At 39.0% G+C, this 15610-nt stretch overlaps 1 protein-coding gene across 16 annotated transcripts in view; it reads left to right on the top strand.

Moving 5' to 3' along the window:
• Positions 1-15610, top strand: part of DTNA (dystrobrevin alpha) — a 357028-nt gene that overhangs the window by 298370 nt on the left and 43048 nt on the right. For 9 of the 16 annotated variants that reach the window (XM_059409438.1, XM_059409440.1, XM_059409439.1 and 6 more), the window contains 2 exons: positions 6138-6215; positions 6788-6880. The exons of the other annotated variants lie outside the window; for them this stretch is intronic. In XM_059409438.1, the coding sequence (XP_059265421.1) occupies positions 6138-6215; positions 6788-6880 (171 nt within the window). The remainder of the gene's footprint in view (positions 1-6137; positions 6216-6787; positions 6881-15610) is intronic. 16 annotated transcript variants of the gene reach the window in all.

The following is a 15610-nucleotide window of genomic DNA, read 5'->3' on the forward strand; positions in this document are numbered from 1 at the left end:
TTCCCTTACTTGAAAGAAAAGAGGGAATTCTCAAAGGCACCCGCCCTTAAACTTGGGAAATCTCGTGCATGTGGGTGTGCAGGCCTGTGTGTGCTGTTAGGTACAGTGTAGGTCAAAGGACATAATTCGTGGACTAATTCACTTCACTCGCTTTTGTGATCATGACTATATCTCTAAACCCACATTATTATAAATGCATAAATTTATAGGGAGAAAATGCTGGAGCAATGGAACTCTCTCATTATCACTGGGAAAAAAGCTCCAGGGGCCATTGTGGTGTGGCAGCAACATTATGTACACCTATGAAAGATTGGCTGTCATCATTGCAAAGAGTACTGCAAGGTACCCCTGCCCATTGGCTATCTTTGCTGGCATCATGCCCCCTTCGTAAAATCTTAATTATCTTGATACAATCCTTGCCTCATTTATGTGAGAAAATGAAGCAGTCTTATCCCATGTAAAGTAAGATTCTTTAATTATGACCATTGTCTTCACTACCACATTAAGGACATTGCAGAAGTTTGAATGGCTACCTTCTTTTACCCCCAAATTTAGAACCATCTCTTGTAGGTTCACAGATACTTTCACAAATGGAACCTCTAGAGTAGTAACTATTCACAAAAGGAATCACTTTGGCTATTATATATAACATCTAGCCAGATCTTATCACTCTCCCAAATGTCAGAAAATTGCATATGTTTCATGGAGTGTGCTGAACACTGTCTAATGGGCTATTTTCTGGTTTGTCACAGTGCCGTTTGGTTAATAGCTAATACTGTATATGACTCAATAGCACACATTGGGAAGGCACACCACTCATCCCAAATAATCTCCAAATCCTGATTCTTATGCATTTATGAGATTTTTATTGGTTGACTGGTTGGTTGGTTGGTTGGTTGATTGGTTTAGATTTTTAACCACAAAAAAGCTAATTCATTGTAATCTTTTTCAGTTTTTTCAAACACTTTGCTTACCCAAAGATTCTTTACCTAACAACCCAGATTTTTAATGAGACTTAAAATATCCAAACTAAATTTTAAGCATTGGTGCTTTGGTAATCAAAAGTAAATAGAAATAAAATTGAGGCACCAAATTCAACCTTGGCTTCTGAAAACCAACATTTTCTCCATGGTTAATTTTTTTCTGAGATTAAAAACCATCCTCTCTTGTCAGGAAAAGAGATAAATTTATAAGTAAACATCATAAAATAGATAAACATATAAATCAACCACCCTGAAGATTTCTTCACCGTTTTCACACTTTCTGGTTATGTTGTCTGAAATTTCATGAAATTTGAAATAAGTACTCTTTACAGTTAATTCTTTATTCCATGTAGCCCCAGAGTTCCACTAATAAGCTAGTTTTGTTCAAACCTGAGTTAAACTGGTCTTCACTCTCCATTCTGTTTCTTCTACTGAAATATTAGGACATAATTAAAACCCCAGTCACCTCTCTTCTTCACTCAGTAATCTTTATTCTCTTCATAGAGTTACTTTAGTTCTTCTCTGTGCATGCCCTGTAACCAGCAAAGTTTTCTAGATGCTCTCTTGGCAAAAATGTAAGTGACATGGCTTAATGATATCTGGGGAACAACATAGTAAATGTAGTGAATCAAATGTGACCTAAGAATTCTTATTATTTCCTCCACGGTACCCGCTTAAAAGATGGTTCAGCTTTCATGCCAGCCTGAATTGATGACAACTAATTTTCCCACTGAAACACTCAGCTGTTTTTTAGGCCTGTTTGCTGATTTGCATGTGGCAGATAGTCTATGTTTCAGATCTCAGATATTGAAAACTAGAAATAGAAAGGAAAATAGAATTTGTTCAGAAATTATCTCAACTCGTGGACATTTTTTTATTGCTTTTAAATTAGTTAAATTAGTTTAGTGACCTTGTTACTAGCCTGCGTTAGTTATAGTGAGAAGCAATTTAATAAAAAACAGCTTTATTAAGATATAATTGATACATAATTCAGTGAGTTTATTTAAAATAAGTGAGCAGCTCAAAAATTTTTGACATATATAAATATATATTGTACATACATATATAGACATATGTGAATGAACATATAATATGTTCATGTATATTATGAACATATTTTCTTAAGTGTGAATGCATACACACATGTATGGCTATACACACACATATGTGTGTGTTGTGTTTACATACGTACATGGGAAGCAAAATTTTATTCACAATTAACAGTTAGTTACTTAAGAAGGAAGCCAAACTTACAAGTCATCTGTTACCAGTTCAAACACCACACGTTTGTCGATTATTTAAGATTAGTAAAAATGAAAATGTGCTTTTAATTTTCCATTATTCAAATATCATTTTCTGTTTAGCCACTGTGATAATAATTATTTTACATTGCATAATTTGTTTATATAATACTGTTGCTCTGTGAGACTCCATCCAGAACTTTTATTTAAATCCTTTATTTTCATGTCTAATAAAAGAAAAAAAAATTTGACCAGCGCTAATATAGTAACACAGCCAAGCAAGAATGGCTTTTAAAACTGTATTTCAGGTTTCAGCAAAAACCAGGGAACATTTGTGATTTTGCTACCTTAGAACACCCTAAAAATCTTTACGCTTAAGCCAAAAATATGACATTAGTTGTCACCTTTCAAAACCAAGGATGAATTTTAAAATCAATAAATATGAGACATTTTGAAATTGCTCTACCATCCCAGAACCCATTGTGTCATTGCATGTCTGTGTATGAAAAAAATCTGGGAAAAGGACGTTTATCTTTATATAAAGTTGCTCTTTTCCAGAGGATTGGTGAGAACATAGAGAAATTTTTAGGAAAAATAAAATCTAAAGGAATATTTCCCATGTCTTTTCTTTCAGCCAAACACATAAGACTTCAAAATTTACCTTGTCATCCCCTCCAGGGTATGACGGTCCCCATGCCTATTCATGTTAGTATGTGTGGAGAGGAATGAACAAATACAATGACAAGGACTGGTGGCAGAGGGGGGGGAGCAAGTAAAATAGATGTGTACATATAATTTTAGAGAGGGTGACCCTGCTTTTTCTTGGGACTCAGATTAGAAAAAAATGATCACAGGTGGTCTAGAGGAACCCCAAATAGTTCCCGGCTTCAGAGGGTAGAGAAAGAATGCATTTTGATTTTAAAACAGAGCATGTGGAAGAAGGGGAGGATCCTACAGCTGGAGTTATGTGCCAACCGTTGTTGCATTCTGGCACACAGACATTCCAGAAGCATCGCTTCTTGGGAAGAATGTAGGTGCCCATATGCTTGATCCCAAAGCCTGCAACTAATTGGAAATACCACCTAACTTCTCCACACAAATGACCAAGCTATCAAGTGAAAATTTGAACATCTATTGTATTCGATAAAGTATTGTGAGTGTATGTTGCTTTGAAGGAATTATAATGAACTACATACATATTGTGACTATCTTCACAAGAACTCAGGAGAAAAGGCTTTCACTTTACTTTCAGTCTTTGAACTCCTTGGAAGCTACAGAAGAAAATCTAGTCAAGATACTTCACATGAAAATTCTTTATAGACCCAAGTTTTAATTGAAAACTACCTCCCATGTCAACTCTGCAAGTTCTTGATCTATTTCATTTTGATCCACTCTTGTCTTCATCATGAACTTGGCTTCCTCTACACATGGTCATATTTTCGGCTTCCCAGAAATAAATGATGAGGAGAAGAATTCGAGACTATTTCTAGGAAGTCCAGAAACTATGTGGACAGTGAGTACTATAAGTCAGAAATGCTCTTGGCACTAGATACTAAGAGCTATAACTAAATGAAGAAAATAGTATGGTTCTACAAATTCATAAATGGGAATGTAATTTCCATATTTTCCAAGAACTGATTTTCCCAAGAATTCATGTGGGAGGCAGACGGAACATAAAAGATCTTAAATGATTTCTTCAGACCAACATTGGCAAGGGCTAATGCAAAGGAAATGATAACAAAATGAAAAAAGATGTGTACAGAGAGAATGTCTGCTCCTCTTCCATCTGAAGGAGGAAGGAATTTGGGAAGAAGGAGGAACAAAAAAGAAGAGAAGAGGGAAGACAGGCAAATGGAGTAGGGAAAGGAAAGAGGAACCCAAAGAATTGGGAGATAAAGAATAAGGCCACCAAAGGAGAATCTGGGCCTCCCTTCCCTTCCTGAAGCCAGAAGTTCTCCTCCAGTGACCCAGAAGCAAAATTAAGTGACACATCACCTTCCACCTATATGGCTTCTCTGGCATAACTGGTCATGAACACATCCTCCCAGTTGAGGCTCTTGTGTTTCTTTTCTCTGCTAGTCCTTTCTTTCTTCCTGTACATTCAGCACCAGGGGCTGTACCTGCACAACCACTAGGCTTTGGATTTAAGGAATTAAATACCATCACAGTCTCTGTGTTTCAAAGGGTAAAACAAGGCAGGGAAATAGTTAAGTTTGGAGGGAAGAGTTTTTGAAATCTCACACCACTTTTTAAGTGGTTTTGCAGGGATCTGAAATGAATTATATAGTAGGTACATCTATCTTGAGTTAAAAAGAGAGAAGTTGGGAAGGGTGGTAATTGGGCAGCAGAGACTATCGTTACTGGATAATGAATACAGAAGGATGTGCTTCAGAAGGCAAGGTTTGGAATGCTGCTTTGGTGGGATGATAGGAAAATACCAACCATGATGGCTTAAGGTGGCTATTTCATCCTAATGGGCAGCTTCATCATCTTCAAAGGTGAAGATCAGTAGGCTGGAAAAAAAAACATTATGTTCACCAAGAACTTGAATTCTCCTTGAACACTAATCATTTCATTTTTAAAGTCAGTTTCATTTAGGTGCAGTTGTACTCTTTAAGTAATAGGTGCGTTCCTGCAAAGCCAAGTGAGGTCATACAGTCAACAAACATGAGTGCTACTCTCTACTAGACATTCTCTTTATAAATCAATTTTGATTTTAAGTTTGCCAGAGATCTCACTACTTCCATAACCTCTTAGTATATACAATTATAAAACAAGAATTCTAGTTACGATGTGCATAATTCTAATGTGATACTGGTTTTCACATTTGTATTTTCTTTGTACTTCATGATCTAAACTTAAAGTTTTTAAGATTTTAACTACTTTATAAGCCATCTTAATACATACATAACATTTAGAACCTGTTGAAATGTTGGGAAAGTTTGTGGTAACACTTTGTGATTTCAACCCCAGAAATTAAAGATTTGGTCATCAAAGTCAGAGAGTTAATTTTTGTATTCTCCATGTGAAGGGTGGGAGCGTAGTTTTCAGTCCACCAGCTTTAGAGGGAAAATTATCAACCTACAAAGGAGCAGGCCTCCCTTTAAGCACATTACAAGTCCAATTGTATCACTAAGGATCAATACCATTCTTCCCAAAGAAGCGTGCTCAGTAGATCCTGGATGGCTTTCGGTTGGCCATACTTTATTAATTATTATTTCTATTTCTTTTGGTCACTTAATAAAACCACATTTTAAACTTTTAAAACTATCATTTAAATTACTAGATGAGTGTTCCTCATAATGAACCTAAAATGATAATAATTTGCTATATCGATAGGACTCTGTTCACCAATCATAGACCCAGGGAATATGAATATATATTTATATTTCTCTGAAAGTTTTCTTTGCAGCTTCTCATCAAGGGTCAGGTGACTTGTGCCTGGAGTAGTAAAGCACTTCAAATAGGACCGCAGTCTGTAGGTAATTTTCAAATCTCTCTTCAACTCAGAAAGTTGGAAAATATAGGGAAGACTGGAGAAGTATATTCTTTGAATGGGACCTAAAGGCTGGCAGCACTTAGTGAACTATTGGGCCGATGACATGATAGTCCATAATGAATGTTGGATGAATTTTCATTACGTTCAGGTATATGCAGTCTGTTGCTTATGCAACTAGCGAGGTCAAATCAGGGATCATGGACGCTTGTGTAATTACACTTATGGTTCTCAGGCCAGGTTTCTGCTCCTAGTTCAACTCTGTGGAAATCTGAAAACATCTGGAACCTTTCAGGGTAACAAGAGAGCCGTCCAAATGGAGCTTGGATCTAGACTCAGGAGTTTCTGTAGCCAGTTCTGTTCTTGAATGCATTGCTGTGTTTATGCTCTTCTTGGCTTTCCCATCTTATTAACTAGCTCTCCTCCCAAGGACAGTGAAGTAGAGCAGAACAAACTGCTGGCTAGGGCTGCTCCGGCTTTTCTGAAGGGCAAAGGGTAAGTTAAAGCCAGAGTGTACTGTAAGCCTGAATTAACTAAACTAAAAATGGAGATTTCCTGTGTCAAAAATGCTTTGCGTTTGAAAGACCACCTTTGATTTAGTAAAAGGAGCTCTATTATAACCCCACTAACAGTACCATGTAGTTCGTTGGTGTAGACACATCTGTGTTATTCACTTTCTCTGACTTCTTTTTTTTTTTTTTTTTTTAACGACTAAACTTTAGATTTGATTTTCCCAAGGATATTTACTCTCTGCTTGCAACCCAATCGATGTGTCTACTGTACAGATGAATTTCTTGGCTTTAGTGGCTTGAAGAATGCAAATCTGTTTTCTTAAAAGCTACTTTACCTAAATGGAAATTTGTATTTTTTTTTTTATTAGTGAAATGGAATTGTGTTATTTCGTTGCTTGGATTTTGCTTGGATTTTTTCATAGAACATAACTTAACTTTTCCTCTACCTGCTTGGTTTTCTTAATGCCTTTTCTATCACAACTCACTCCTACCTACTCTGCTTACTTCTGTTCGCCTCTCCTACCAACACCCTTTCTTCCTCCTGCCCTGTTTCAGGATACAGTACAGCCTGAATGTGGCAGACAGGCTAGCTGATGAACATGTTCTCATCGGGTTGTATGTCGACAGGCTCCGGAACAACCCATCATGGTTAGTGCAGGTTTGGCTGCTTCACTGTCATTAGGGAGGGTAACAATCTGATCCCTCGTCAAAAAGTCTCAGCAAAGCGGCAAATGGGTACCACAGGTTTCACCAAGTCATTGTTGAACTGATCCAGTTAAGACGTCTTTCATGATGTTAGTTTGGATACTTCCCATTCATGTACCATGGAATTCATCAGAGCTAAAGGGAAAACTGGTGTAAGGGGAGGCCATGCTCTATATTAGCCTTCAGTGGACGCAGGGCTCTGGGTTCCACCAGTCAGTTCTGTGTCACGTGTGCCATGTCAAATTACCACAACACTGATGCAAGAATTTGTCTTGTTCCAAGGTCGTGGATGTCTCTGCTGATTGGGAGGACAATGTTCTGTTCGTTTAAGATAGAAGTGAAAAGAGGGAAAGTGATGGGATGGGCTCATACTATGGAAATCATTTCCTTAATGATAACGGTGGGAAAAATTGTCTTTCAGTTCTTCTCCGACTTACCAGTATTTCTGGAGAACCATCCTCATAAAGCCTGCTTTCAAGTGGGAGAATATGCAGAGCTTACGTCCAAATGTGTGTCAAATGTGTAAATTCTGATAGCCCTGCATATTTGGATAAAGACATTCATACAGTTTTTCTCTATTTTAATTGCAACCTAGGAGATTCCTCCCAATGGTTGAAGTTACTTAGTTTTGATAGTAAACATACACTTGCAAATTGAATGAAAATAAGTGGACAGACTATGTATTTATCATATGTTTCAGTCTAGTTTAGACTCCTGTGTTTAAAAATGTGTTTAGCAAACCAGTTCCTTGGAAATATTTGAATTTTGCTTAATAACTCTTTCTCTGAACTAAGGGCTAATGTTTTGTTTTGTTGTTTTGTTTTGTTTTGTCTGCCATTATAAATATTAAGTGAGTCTATGGGTTAAATTGCCTTTAAAATAGCCTGCCTCCTTCCCTCTACTATTTCACAAAAAGCATTCCTGAAACATGTGATGGCCACTACCCAGTCCTCATCTCCTTCATCACTTGGTATTGTTAGCCACCTCTTTGTTTCTAGAACTCTCCTCCCTGGACTGTTTCCTGCTCCTGATGAATAGAACTATTCTTTAAAAATTAGTACATGAGATGATTTTAGGTGATACATCGATGAACATCTATTAGTAGTTACATATTTATCTTAATTTGTATTTTTAAAAAATATAACTAGCACACTAGTTTCATTGTGTACTTTATGCTACACCTCACGAAGATAAAAATAAAAAGCTCTCTTCAGCTGACCCCACCTCTTTGTTCAAAGTTGCCAAATTTGTAGATCCAAAAGTTCCACTTCTTTGTTACCTCTCAGCCTCTCAAAACTGTAAGAGAGAAGATTGATTGCTTTTAATCTTATTCCCAATGAGTTTGGATCCCCAATGTTATATGGCAGCTGAAACAACAGAACTAAATACTAAATTACACCCCCACACACAAAAAAATGTATTGACATTCCTCAAAGAAGAGTATTATTGTTACAGATTCAATCATGTCTGAAGGCAAAGCCATGGTCTCATACTGGGTCCTCTCCCTGCTGATTCTGAACATACTCCAGTTACTTCTCCCACTCTTCTTTGACCTTTTCTTAATTAAATTTGTAACAAAGAAGTCTCCAAAGAGAAAAGCTCCCAGTTCATTGCTACCAGTCATTTTCCCTACTCAAGTGATTGATCATATTGGCTTGATGGTCACTTAAGACAGTAAAACTGTCTCCACAGAGACTCTTCACATCTACTTGATGAAAGCTAGAGGTGATATTTATTTTGAAAACAAAGCAGAATTTAAGACCGATCAAAAAAGTAAGCTCCTTGTTAAGAGGTGCTACCCTCCAAATTTCTGTATGCTTTTTTCTGTCCTTAGAAATTTCCAACTTCTCTTCTGAATTTTTCATTTTTCTTCTCTTTCCTCTGTATTGAATTAGATACTAACAATTCCCCACACCGCCCATGATTATGGAAGTGAGGTAGTGATCTCTCACCTTCTCTGTCATAATAGCTAATAATGCTTCACCGTCCTTCAACTCTGGTGAGAATGAAAGGGTAATATTCATAAAAACTACCATTTTTCAAAGCACATACCTCCTGCAAAGCACTGTGTAAAAACTTTATTTACATAACTTCCCCTAGTCCTTAGAGTAAACCCATAGAGTAAATGCATTCTTCCCCATTTTATAGATAAATAAAAGTATCAATTTACAGAGTTTAATGACTCTCCCATAGTCACATAGCTATGAAACAGTAGATCACAGACCTCAGCCATTATCTGTTGGATCCCAAGCTCCTAATCATGCTACATTGCCTATTATAACACCTACATAAACACATGTTCCCCCCCCCAGAAAGATTTTCTAGAATCTCTCTAGACACTACTCCCCACTGCATCTAGCCCACTGCATACCTGTTTCCTGAAATTGCAAATCCTACTACATTTATTTGATAGACAGAGATCACAAGTAGGCAGAGAGGCAGGCAGAGGGAGGAAGGGAAGCAGGGTCCCCGCTGAGCAGAGAGCCCGATGCGGGGCTCGATCTCAGGACCCTGGGATCATGACCTGAGCTGAAGGCAGCGGCTTAACCCACTGAGCCACCCAGGTGCCCTGCAAATCCTACTACATTATTTTTATTTCATTTTAACAGATATTTGAGTGCATACTACTAATAGGAATGGTGGTTGTTAAAGTTATCATTTCTGTATTTAGTCTATGCATTGTGGTTTTCCATTTTAATTACAATCTTTGAAATAGCAAGAATTTTGCCTTCAGTCTCCTGTATTTCATCATGGCAGCCAGAATATGAATAATAAATATTACATTTATGAAGTTCTTCAAAAACGACAGAGCCCTTTCTTCCACATTATTTGCTCACCAAAGCTCTACAAGTTTGGATGTTATTAATTCTATTTCACTGATAAGAAAATGTTAGACACATGAAGAGACTTATCCAAGGTCACATGCTATCAAGTGCTTGCACACAAGTCTTCTGACACCGGGTCCCATCTGTTTCCCACCCCACTCCGCAGGCTCCCTGTCTCTACACCCTTCATGAGATGGTCTACAAACAGGAACCTAATAGCTGTTCTTAATTAAAATACTTGTTTTGTAATTATTCATATATGCTCCTGATTAAGTCTGTGTGGGAGCCTTTTCCCCATATTAACTACTTAATACAATGGGAAACTGACTCATTTGTAAATAGTCTACTGATAAATTAGAGAAAAACTTCTGTGTCCTTGCTGGTTCTGATGTCAAATAAGTCACATCAACTCACTGTAGCTCAAGGGAGAATTCCTGCTGTCTTCCTAATTCAGTGAAGTTTTAAAAGCCTTAATGGTTTTTAACCATCTTCTCCAATGAGGGAGAGGGGTTATTGAAATGTAATGTGATGAGGGCTTTTTCTGCCTGTCCCGAAAGTACAAGCACTGGCCTTGTTAGAAGTTTATAGGGACTGATTGGGGCAGGCAGACTAAAAAGATGGGAAACCAGCCTGGAACTTCTAACTGTACCCGTAATTATATCCTTGATACTTGCCATATCCATAAGCTTCTGGCATATGGCTTTCAGCTCTGAAAAGACCCCCTTATAAGGGAGTATAAGGGAGAGAAGGAGTGCAGTTGAAGGTTCCTGTCCATTCTTTGATGTCATGATCAATTCCTGTCACTTAGTTATTAGACCCCTGATTGCATAGAAATAGGTTAAAATTTGTTTTTCTTATGTTTTCCTCGAGTATAGGAAATTACATATTTGACCCATTTCTAGGTTTCATGAGGTCTAAATTTTTATTGGCTTGCCTGCTTAAAACCCTTTAATAGATTCCCGCTTCACTTGGTTTAAAACCCAGACTTCATCAGGCCTACAAGCCTGCATCCAAACCAGCCCTTGCCCTGTCCTATCTCAGTCCCAGTCTCGTGGGTTTCTTCCACTTAATCCCAATGCTTAGCAGCATCCACTTTAATCAGTCCTAAAAACAGTTCCTAAAACTGCCTCAGGACCATGATGCTAGGTTCCTCCCTGTGCCAAGAACATTCTTCCCACTTTACCCTTGCCCTGTCCAGCCACACATGTGTGCACTGATTCTCTTTACATGTATGTAAAGGCTACTTCTCTGGCTTCCAAACTCAGATTAAAGGCATCTCCTCAAGGAGGCCTCCCATACTAATCTCTCTCATGGCATAATGTTTATTTCATTCTTGCTGTGACTGTAACCATTGGTTGGTCAGCTGGTTGGTTGAATGGTTTACCAGCTGCCTTCTCTGTAGAGCAGGGGGCTTCTCTAACTTGTTCATTACCATATATCTGGCACCTAACACAGTGCCTGCAGGTGCACAAAAAATATCTGTTGACGTCATGGGATGTTGATGGTGCTATAGGTATAAAATTCCCTCTTACCTTAAACAAAATTGTTAGGACATCTCAGAAAATCTTTTTTAATTGTAAAATGAATATTTTTGCTACTTAAAAACATCATCTATTATGTTAACCCTTAGGTTGAACATTTAGTGAAGGAGTATAAAATAGGTGAAAAAGTAAAGTATTAAGCTTTACATAGAGAACAGTGGTAAACCTGGATAAAGACAAGCATCAGCAATTCACTGACATGAGGAAAGCAGCTAATGGGGGGAGGGGGGCAAAAAAAAAACATCTAAACTCAAAGTGATATTGGGAAAAAAAAATTTTTTTTTAATTTGAATGTTCTCTGATCTCTTTCACTGTGTATTAGTTTGCTAGGGCCACTATAGCAAAATACCACAGACTGCATCTTAGACAACAGAAATTTATTTTCTCTCCATTCTGGAGGCTAGAAGTCCAAGACTAAGGTGCCAACAGTTCTGATATCTCCTGAGGTCTCTCTCCCATCAGCCCACAGATGGCCACCTTCTTGCCTTGTTCTCACATGGCCTTTTCTCTGTGCATAAACACCCTTAGTTCTCTTCTGTTTCTTATAAGGACACCACTAATGTTGACTTAGTAAAACCTCATTTTACTTTACTTACCTCTTCAAAAACCCTAACTCCAAATATGGTCACATTCTGAGGTACTAGGGCTTAGGGCTTCAACACATGAATTTTGGGGAAGACACAGTTCAATCCATGACCCACCTCAACACTAAATCCACCAAATTGGATTTATTTTTTTTTTTTAATGTGTAGGCTAAAACTTGGCTCTTTTCAGTAAAGGCTGATTTGGAAAATGTAAATGTATTGCAGCCTGCTGAAAGAAAAAAAGGTATTACCTACACTCACTGAAAGTGTCTCTTATTTATGAGTTTTTGTTTCCTTGTTAACCCTATTCCTTTTGTTCTATAAAATGTTTATGAGTTCAGTTCCAAAAATAGACTTCTGGGGTGCCTGGGTGGCTCAGTCAGTTAAGCGTCTGCCGGCAGCTCAGGTCATGATCCCGGGGTCCTGGGATTGAGCTCCTTGTCATGCTCCTTGCTCATCAGGGAGTCTGCTTCTCCCTCTTCCTCTGCCCATCCTCCCTATTCTCAAATAAATAAATAAAATCTTTTTTAAAAAAATTTAAAACTAGACTTCTGAGAAAGCTATTCCAGTAGGATTCTAGAAATATGAATCTGAAGAGTGCCACGCCACCTGTGCACATAACTGTGGTCGCTGCGTTGTTCCCACAGAGGTTTGCTCAGCATACTCAGATGAGAAATTGATTTTAAGATGAGTTCATTTCTCGGTGATAGATTCTAATACATTTTAAGTTTCCGTGGGAAACAAGAGAGACAATCCCAATCTGAGGAAGTTATTGGTACAAATGAGCTAGTGTAGTACCAGACGCATGGGAATAACACAATATTCGTTCCTCGCCTGATTTTGAATAGGATGAAAGGCTTGCAATAAATAGATTTTAAAATCTCATATTGTAAACCTGTCCATTATAATATGGCAGAAAACAAATGATAGCTCATGGGTGTTCACCAATATGGTTAAATGGATCAACTTCAGAGTATGCTTTCTCTAAGTGTGCTGAAATATGTGGAGCCTGTTCTCTTATGTTGGTTGATAAAATGATAATATTGTGTGGGAAGGACATTTGGTGACAAATTAACGGCAGTATGCAGCTTTGGAGAAAGAAGAGAAGGCTGCCACTGTCAGCTGACTCCTCCCTTTGCTTAGGATTTCAGAGATGTGAAGTTCCCCTAGAGTTTCTGTTAAAACCCTTCACTGATTCAACCAACTGCGCTTTCTTCTTCTTGGTAAACCCTAGAATACTAGCCAGTAACCAATCATCTGTTCTTGAGCAAAAGCTAATTTGTAGATAAGGAGATGATGGTGCAAAAATGGTTACACCGTTTGAGGTAAAGTAGGGGCTTTTGGGTGGCACAGTCAGTTAAGCAACGGACTCTTGATATCTCCTCAGATCATGATCTCTGGGTGATGAGATTGAGCCCTGTGTGGGGCTTTGTGCTCAGCACAGTATCTGCTTCAGATTCTTTTCCACTCTGCTCTTCCCCTCACTCACTTGCTCTCTCTCATCCTCTCTCTCTAAAATAAATAAAAATCTCTGGGGGGGGGGGGGGAAGAAAAGGTAAAAGTAAAAAGAATACTTTCATAGTCTCACCGTGTGCCCTGGCACTGCTCACTGTGTCCCCCATATTATAGGTGAGAGAACTGAAGCACAAAGAGGTTAAGTGATTTGCCCAAAGTCACACAGTCAGTACCTAAGAGGGCTAAGCTGTGAATTCAGAAATGATCCAGTCCCACCTCACACACACCCTTAGATAACATTCCTACCTGTATTCATCCGTAAGAGTAAGCATTTCTTCTGAAGGGGAGCTTACCTTTTCCAGATACCATCTGCTTTCCCAGTCTTTAAAACAACAATCATAAAATGTGAACCAAAGAGAATTTTCCACAGTTCAGGGTGGGGAAGATCTGATGTGGATAAATACAAAAGAATATAATGACATTTCTATGAACTTTAGCACCTAGAAAGAGCAGATGGGAATTGCACACAGCAATTGATTGTATCCTGATTTTCGCTCTGCCAAATGTGAATAATTCTGTGTGATTTTAGACAGCATGGCTGGTGTTACAGTGCTGTGTTTTATCTATGCCCTTCTGATTTTCTCAGTGCTGAGGATGCATGCAGAGCCAAGAAGGAGATAGAAGACGTGGTCCAAAGTCCATGACCCTAGGAGCCAAAGAGAGCTAACATGTATTTGTTCTTTTGTCCCCCTAATGCTTAGGCATGTCCTGCTGTGTTCCAAGCTCTGTGCTAAACATTCAAGATCTAACAGTGAAATGAATGAACCATTCTTCTCTCAAAAAAGCTACAGTCTAGTGAAGGAGTAAGACAAGTGAAAAGGCTATTAAATCAGGAAGGGTACCAGGTACAGGAAGGGCAGACAGTGCTGAGTGCCGTTGGCTATGTGAGGAATGATAACCCGAATTTAGAGGTCGGAGGCGAGGGTGGGAAATGGCCAGTAAAGCCAAGAGCCTGATGAGGAAGAACTAGCCACGTGGAAGCAAGCAGAGGTGGGAGAGATTGCTCAAAGCTGAGAGAAAATGTGGAACTCCTCCTTGAGGAACTCAACTGGGGAAGGCTGCTAGAGTACTGGGGGCTGTTGGGGTGGGGGTGGGGGGATAAAGGATGAAGCTAGATTATGCAGGACCTCCTGAGTCTTAGGGAAGAGTTTGAAAAATGAGAACCCATTGGAGGATTCTATGCATGTTACAACCAAATTCATTTTTTTTAAAAAAAGATTTTATTTATTTTTATTTATTTGACAGGCAGAAATCACAAGTAGGCAGAGAAGCAGGCAGAGAGAGAGGAGGAAGCAGGCTCCCTGCTGAGCAGAGAGCCCGATGTGGGGCTCGATCCCAGGACCCTGGGATCACAACCCAAGCCGAAGGCAGAGGCTTTAACTCACTGAGCCACCCAAGTGCCCGCCAAATTCATTTTTAAAAGCTCATTGACTGCAGGATGCAAAATGAATTAAAGGGAAGAAGAAGTCTAAAATGAGAGGAACCTGTTGAGAAGGCTGTATGCGAATTCCAGATGACAGTGGCCTGGAGCACATCAGTGACCCCTGGCATAGAAGCAAATGGAGAAATTTTTGAGTTTGAAGAAAGTAGAATGCATGGCCTTGGTGTTACAACCTAGTGAGCTGGTAAAGTCAGAGTCTTGATAAAGGAGTTTGAAGGCAAAGAGATGCCATTATCATGGTAAATTTTATTATTACTACCCAGGAAGATTGCCATTTCATGATTTCCTGTCTTTTCCTTTTAAAATAGTCAAGAGCCAACAGTTGAAGCTCTGAGAATTAGTTCATTTCCTCCCCCATTCTTCAATCCCATAAAATCGTGTCCTGGGCCCCAGATTCATTTTGCTCCTTTCCACCCTGACTCCCTTCTGCTCACTGACTGCTGAAGGCCTGAACCAGGCTCCACCGCCGGAGCATTTTGCTCTCAAACAACTGGAAAGGTAGGAAATAACCTCATAGAGTAATCCTCCACTTCGGAGCAACTAGGAATGCCTTCTCAGGAAGTACCCTTCCTCCTCCCTGTTTGCTTTTTTTTTTTTTTTTAAGATTTTATTTATTTATTTGACAGACAGAGATCACAAGCAGGCAGAGAGACAGGCAGAGAGAGAGAGAGAGAGAGAGAGAGAGAGAGAGAGGAGGAAGCAGGCTCCCTGCTGAGCAGAGAGCCCGATGCGGGGCTTGATCCCAGGACCCTGGGACCATGACCCGA

This window comes from Mustela nigripes, chromosome 8 (genome assembly GCF_022355385.1).
Source record: "Mustela nigripes isolate SB6536 chromosome 8, MUSNIG.SB6536, whole genome shotgun sequence".
NCBI lineage: Eukaryota > Metazoa > Chordata > Mammalia > Carnivora > Mustelidae > Mustela > Mustela nigripes.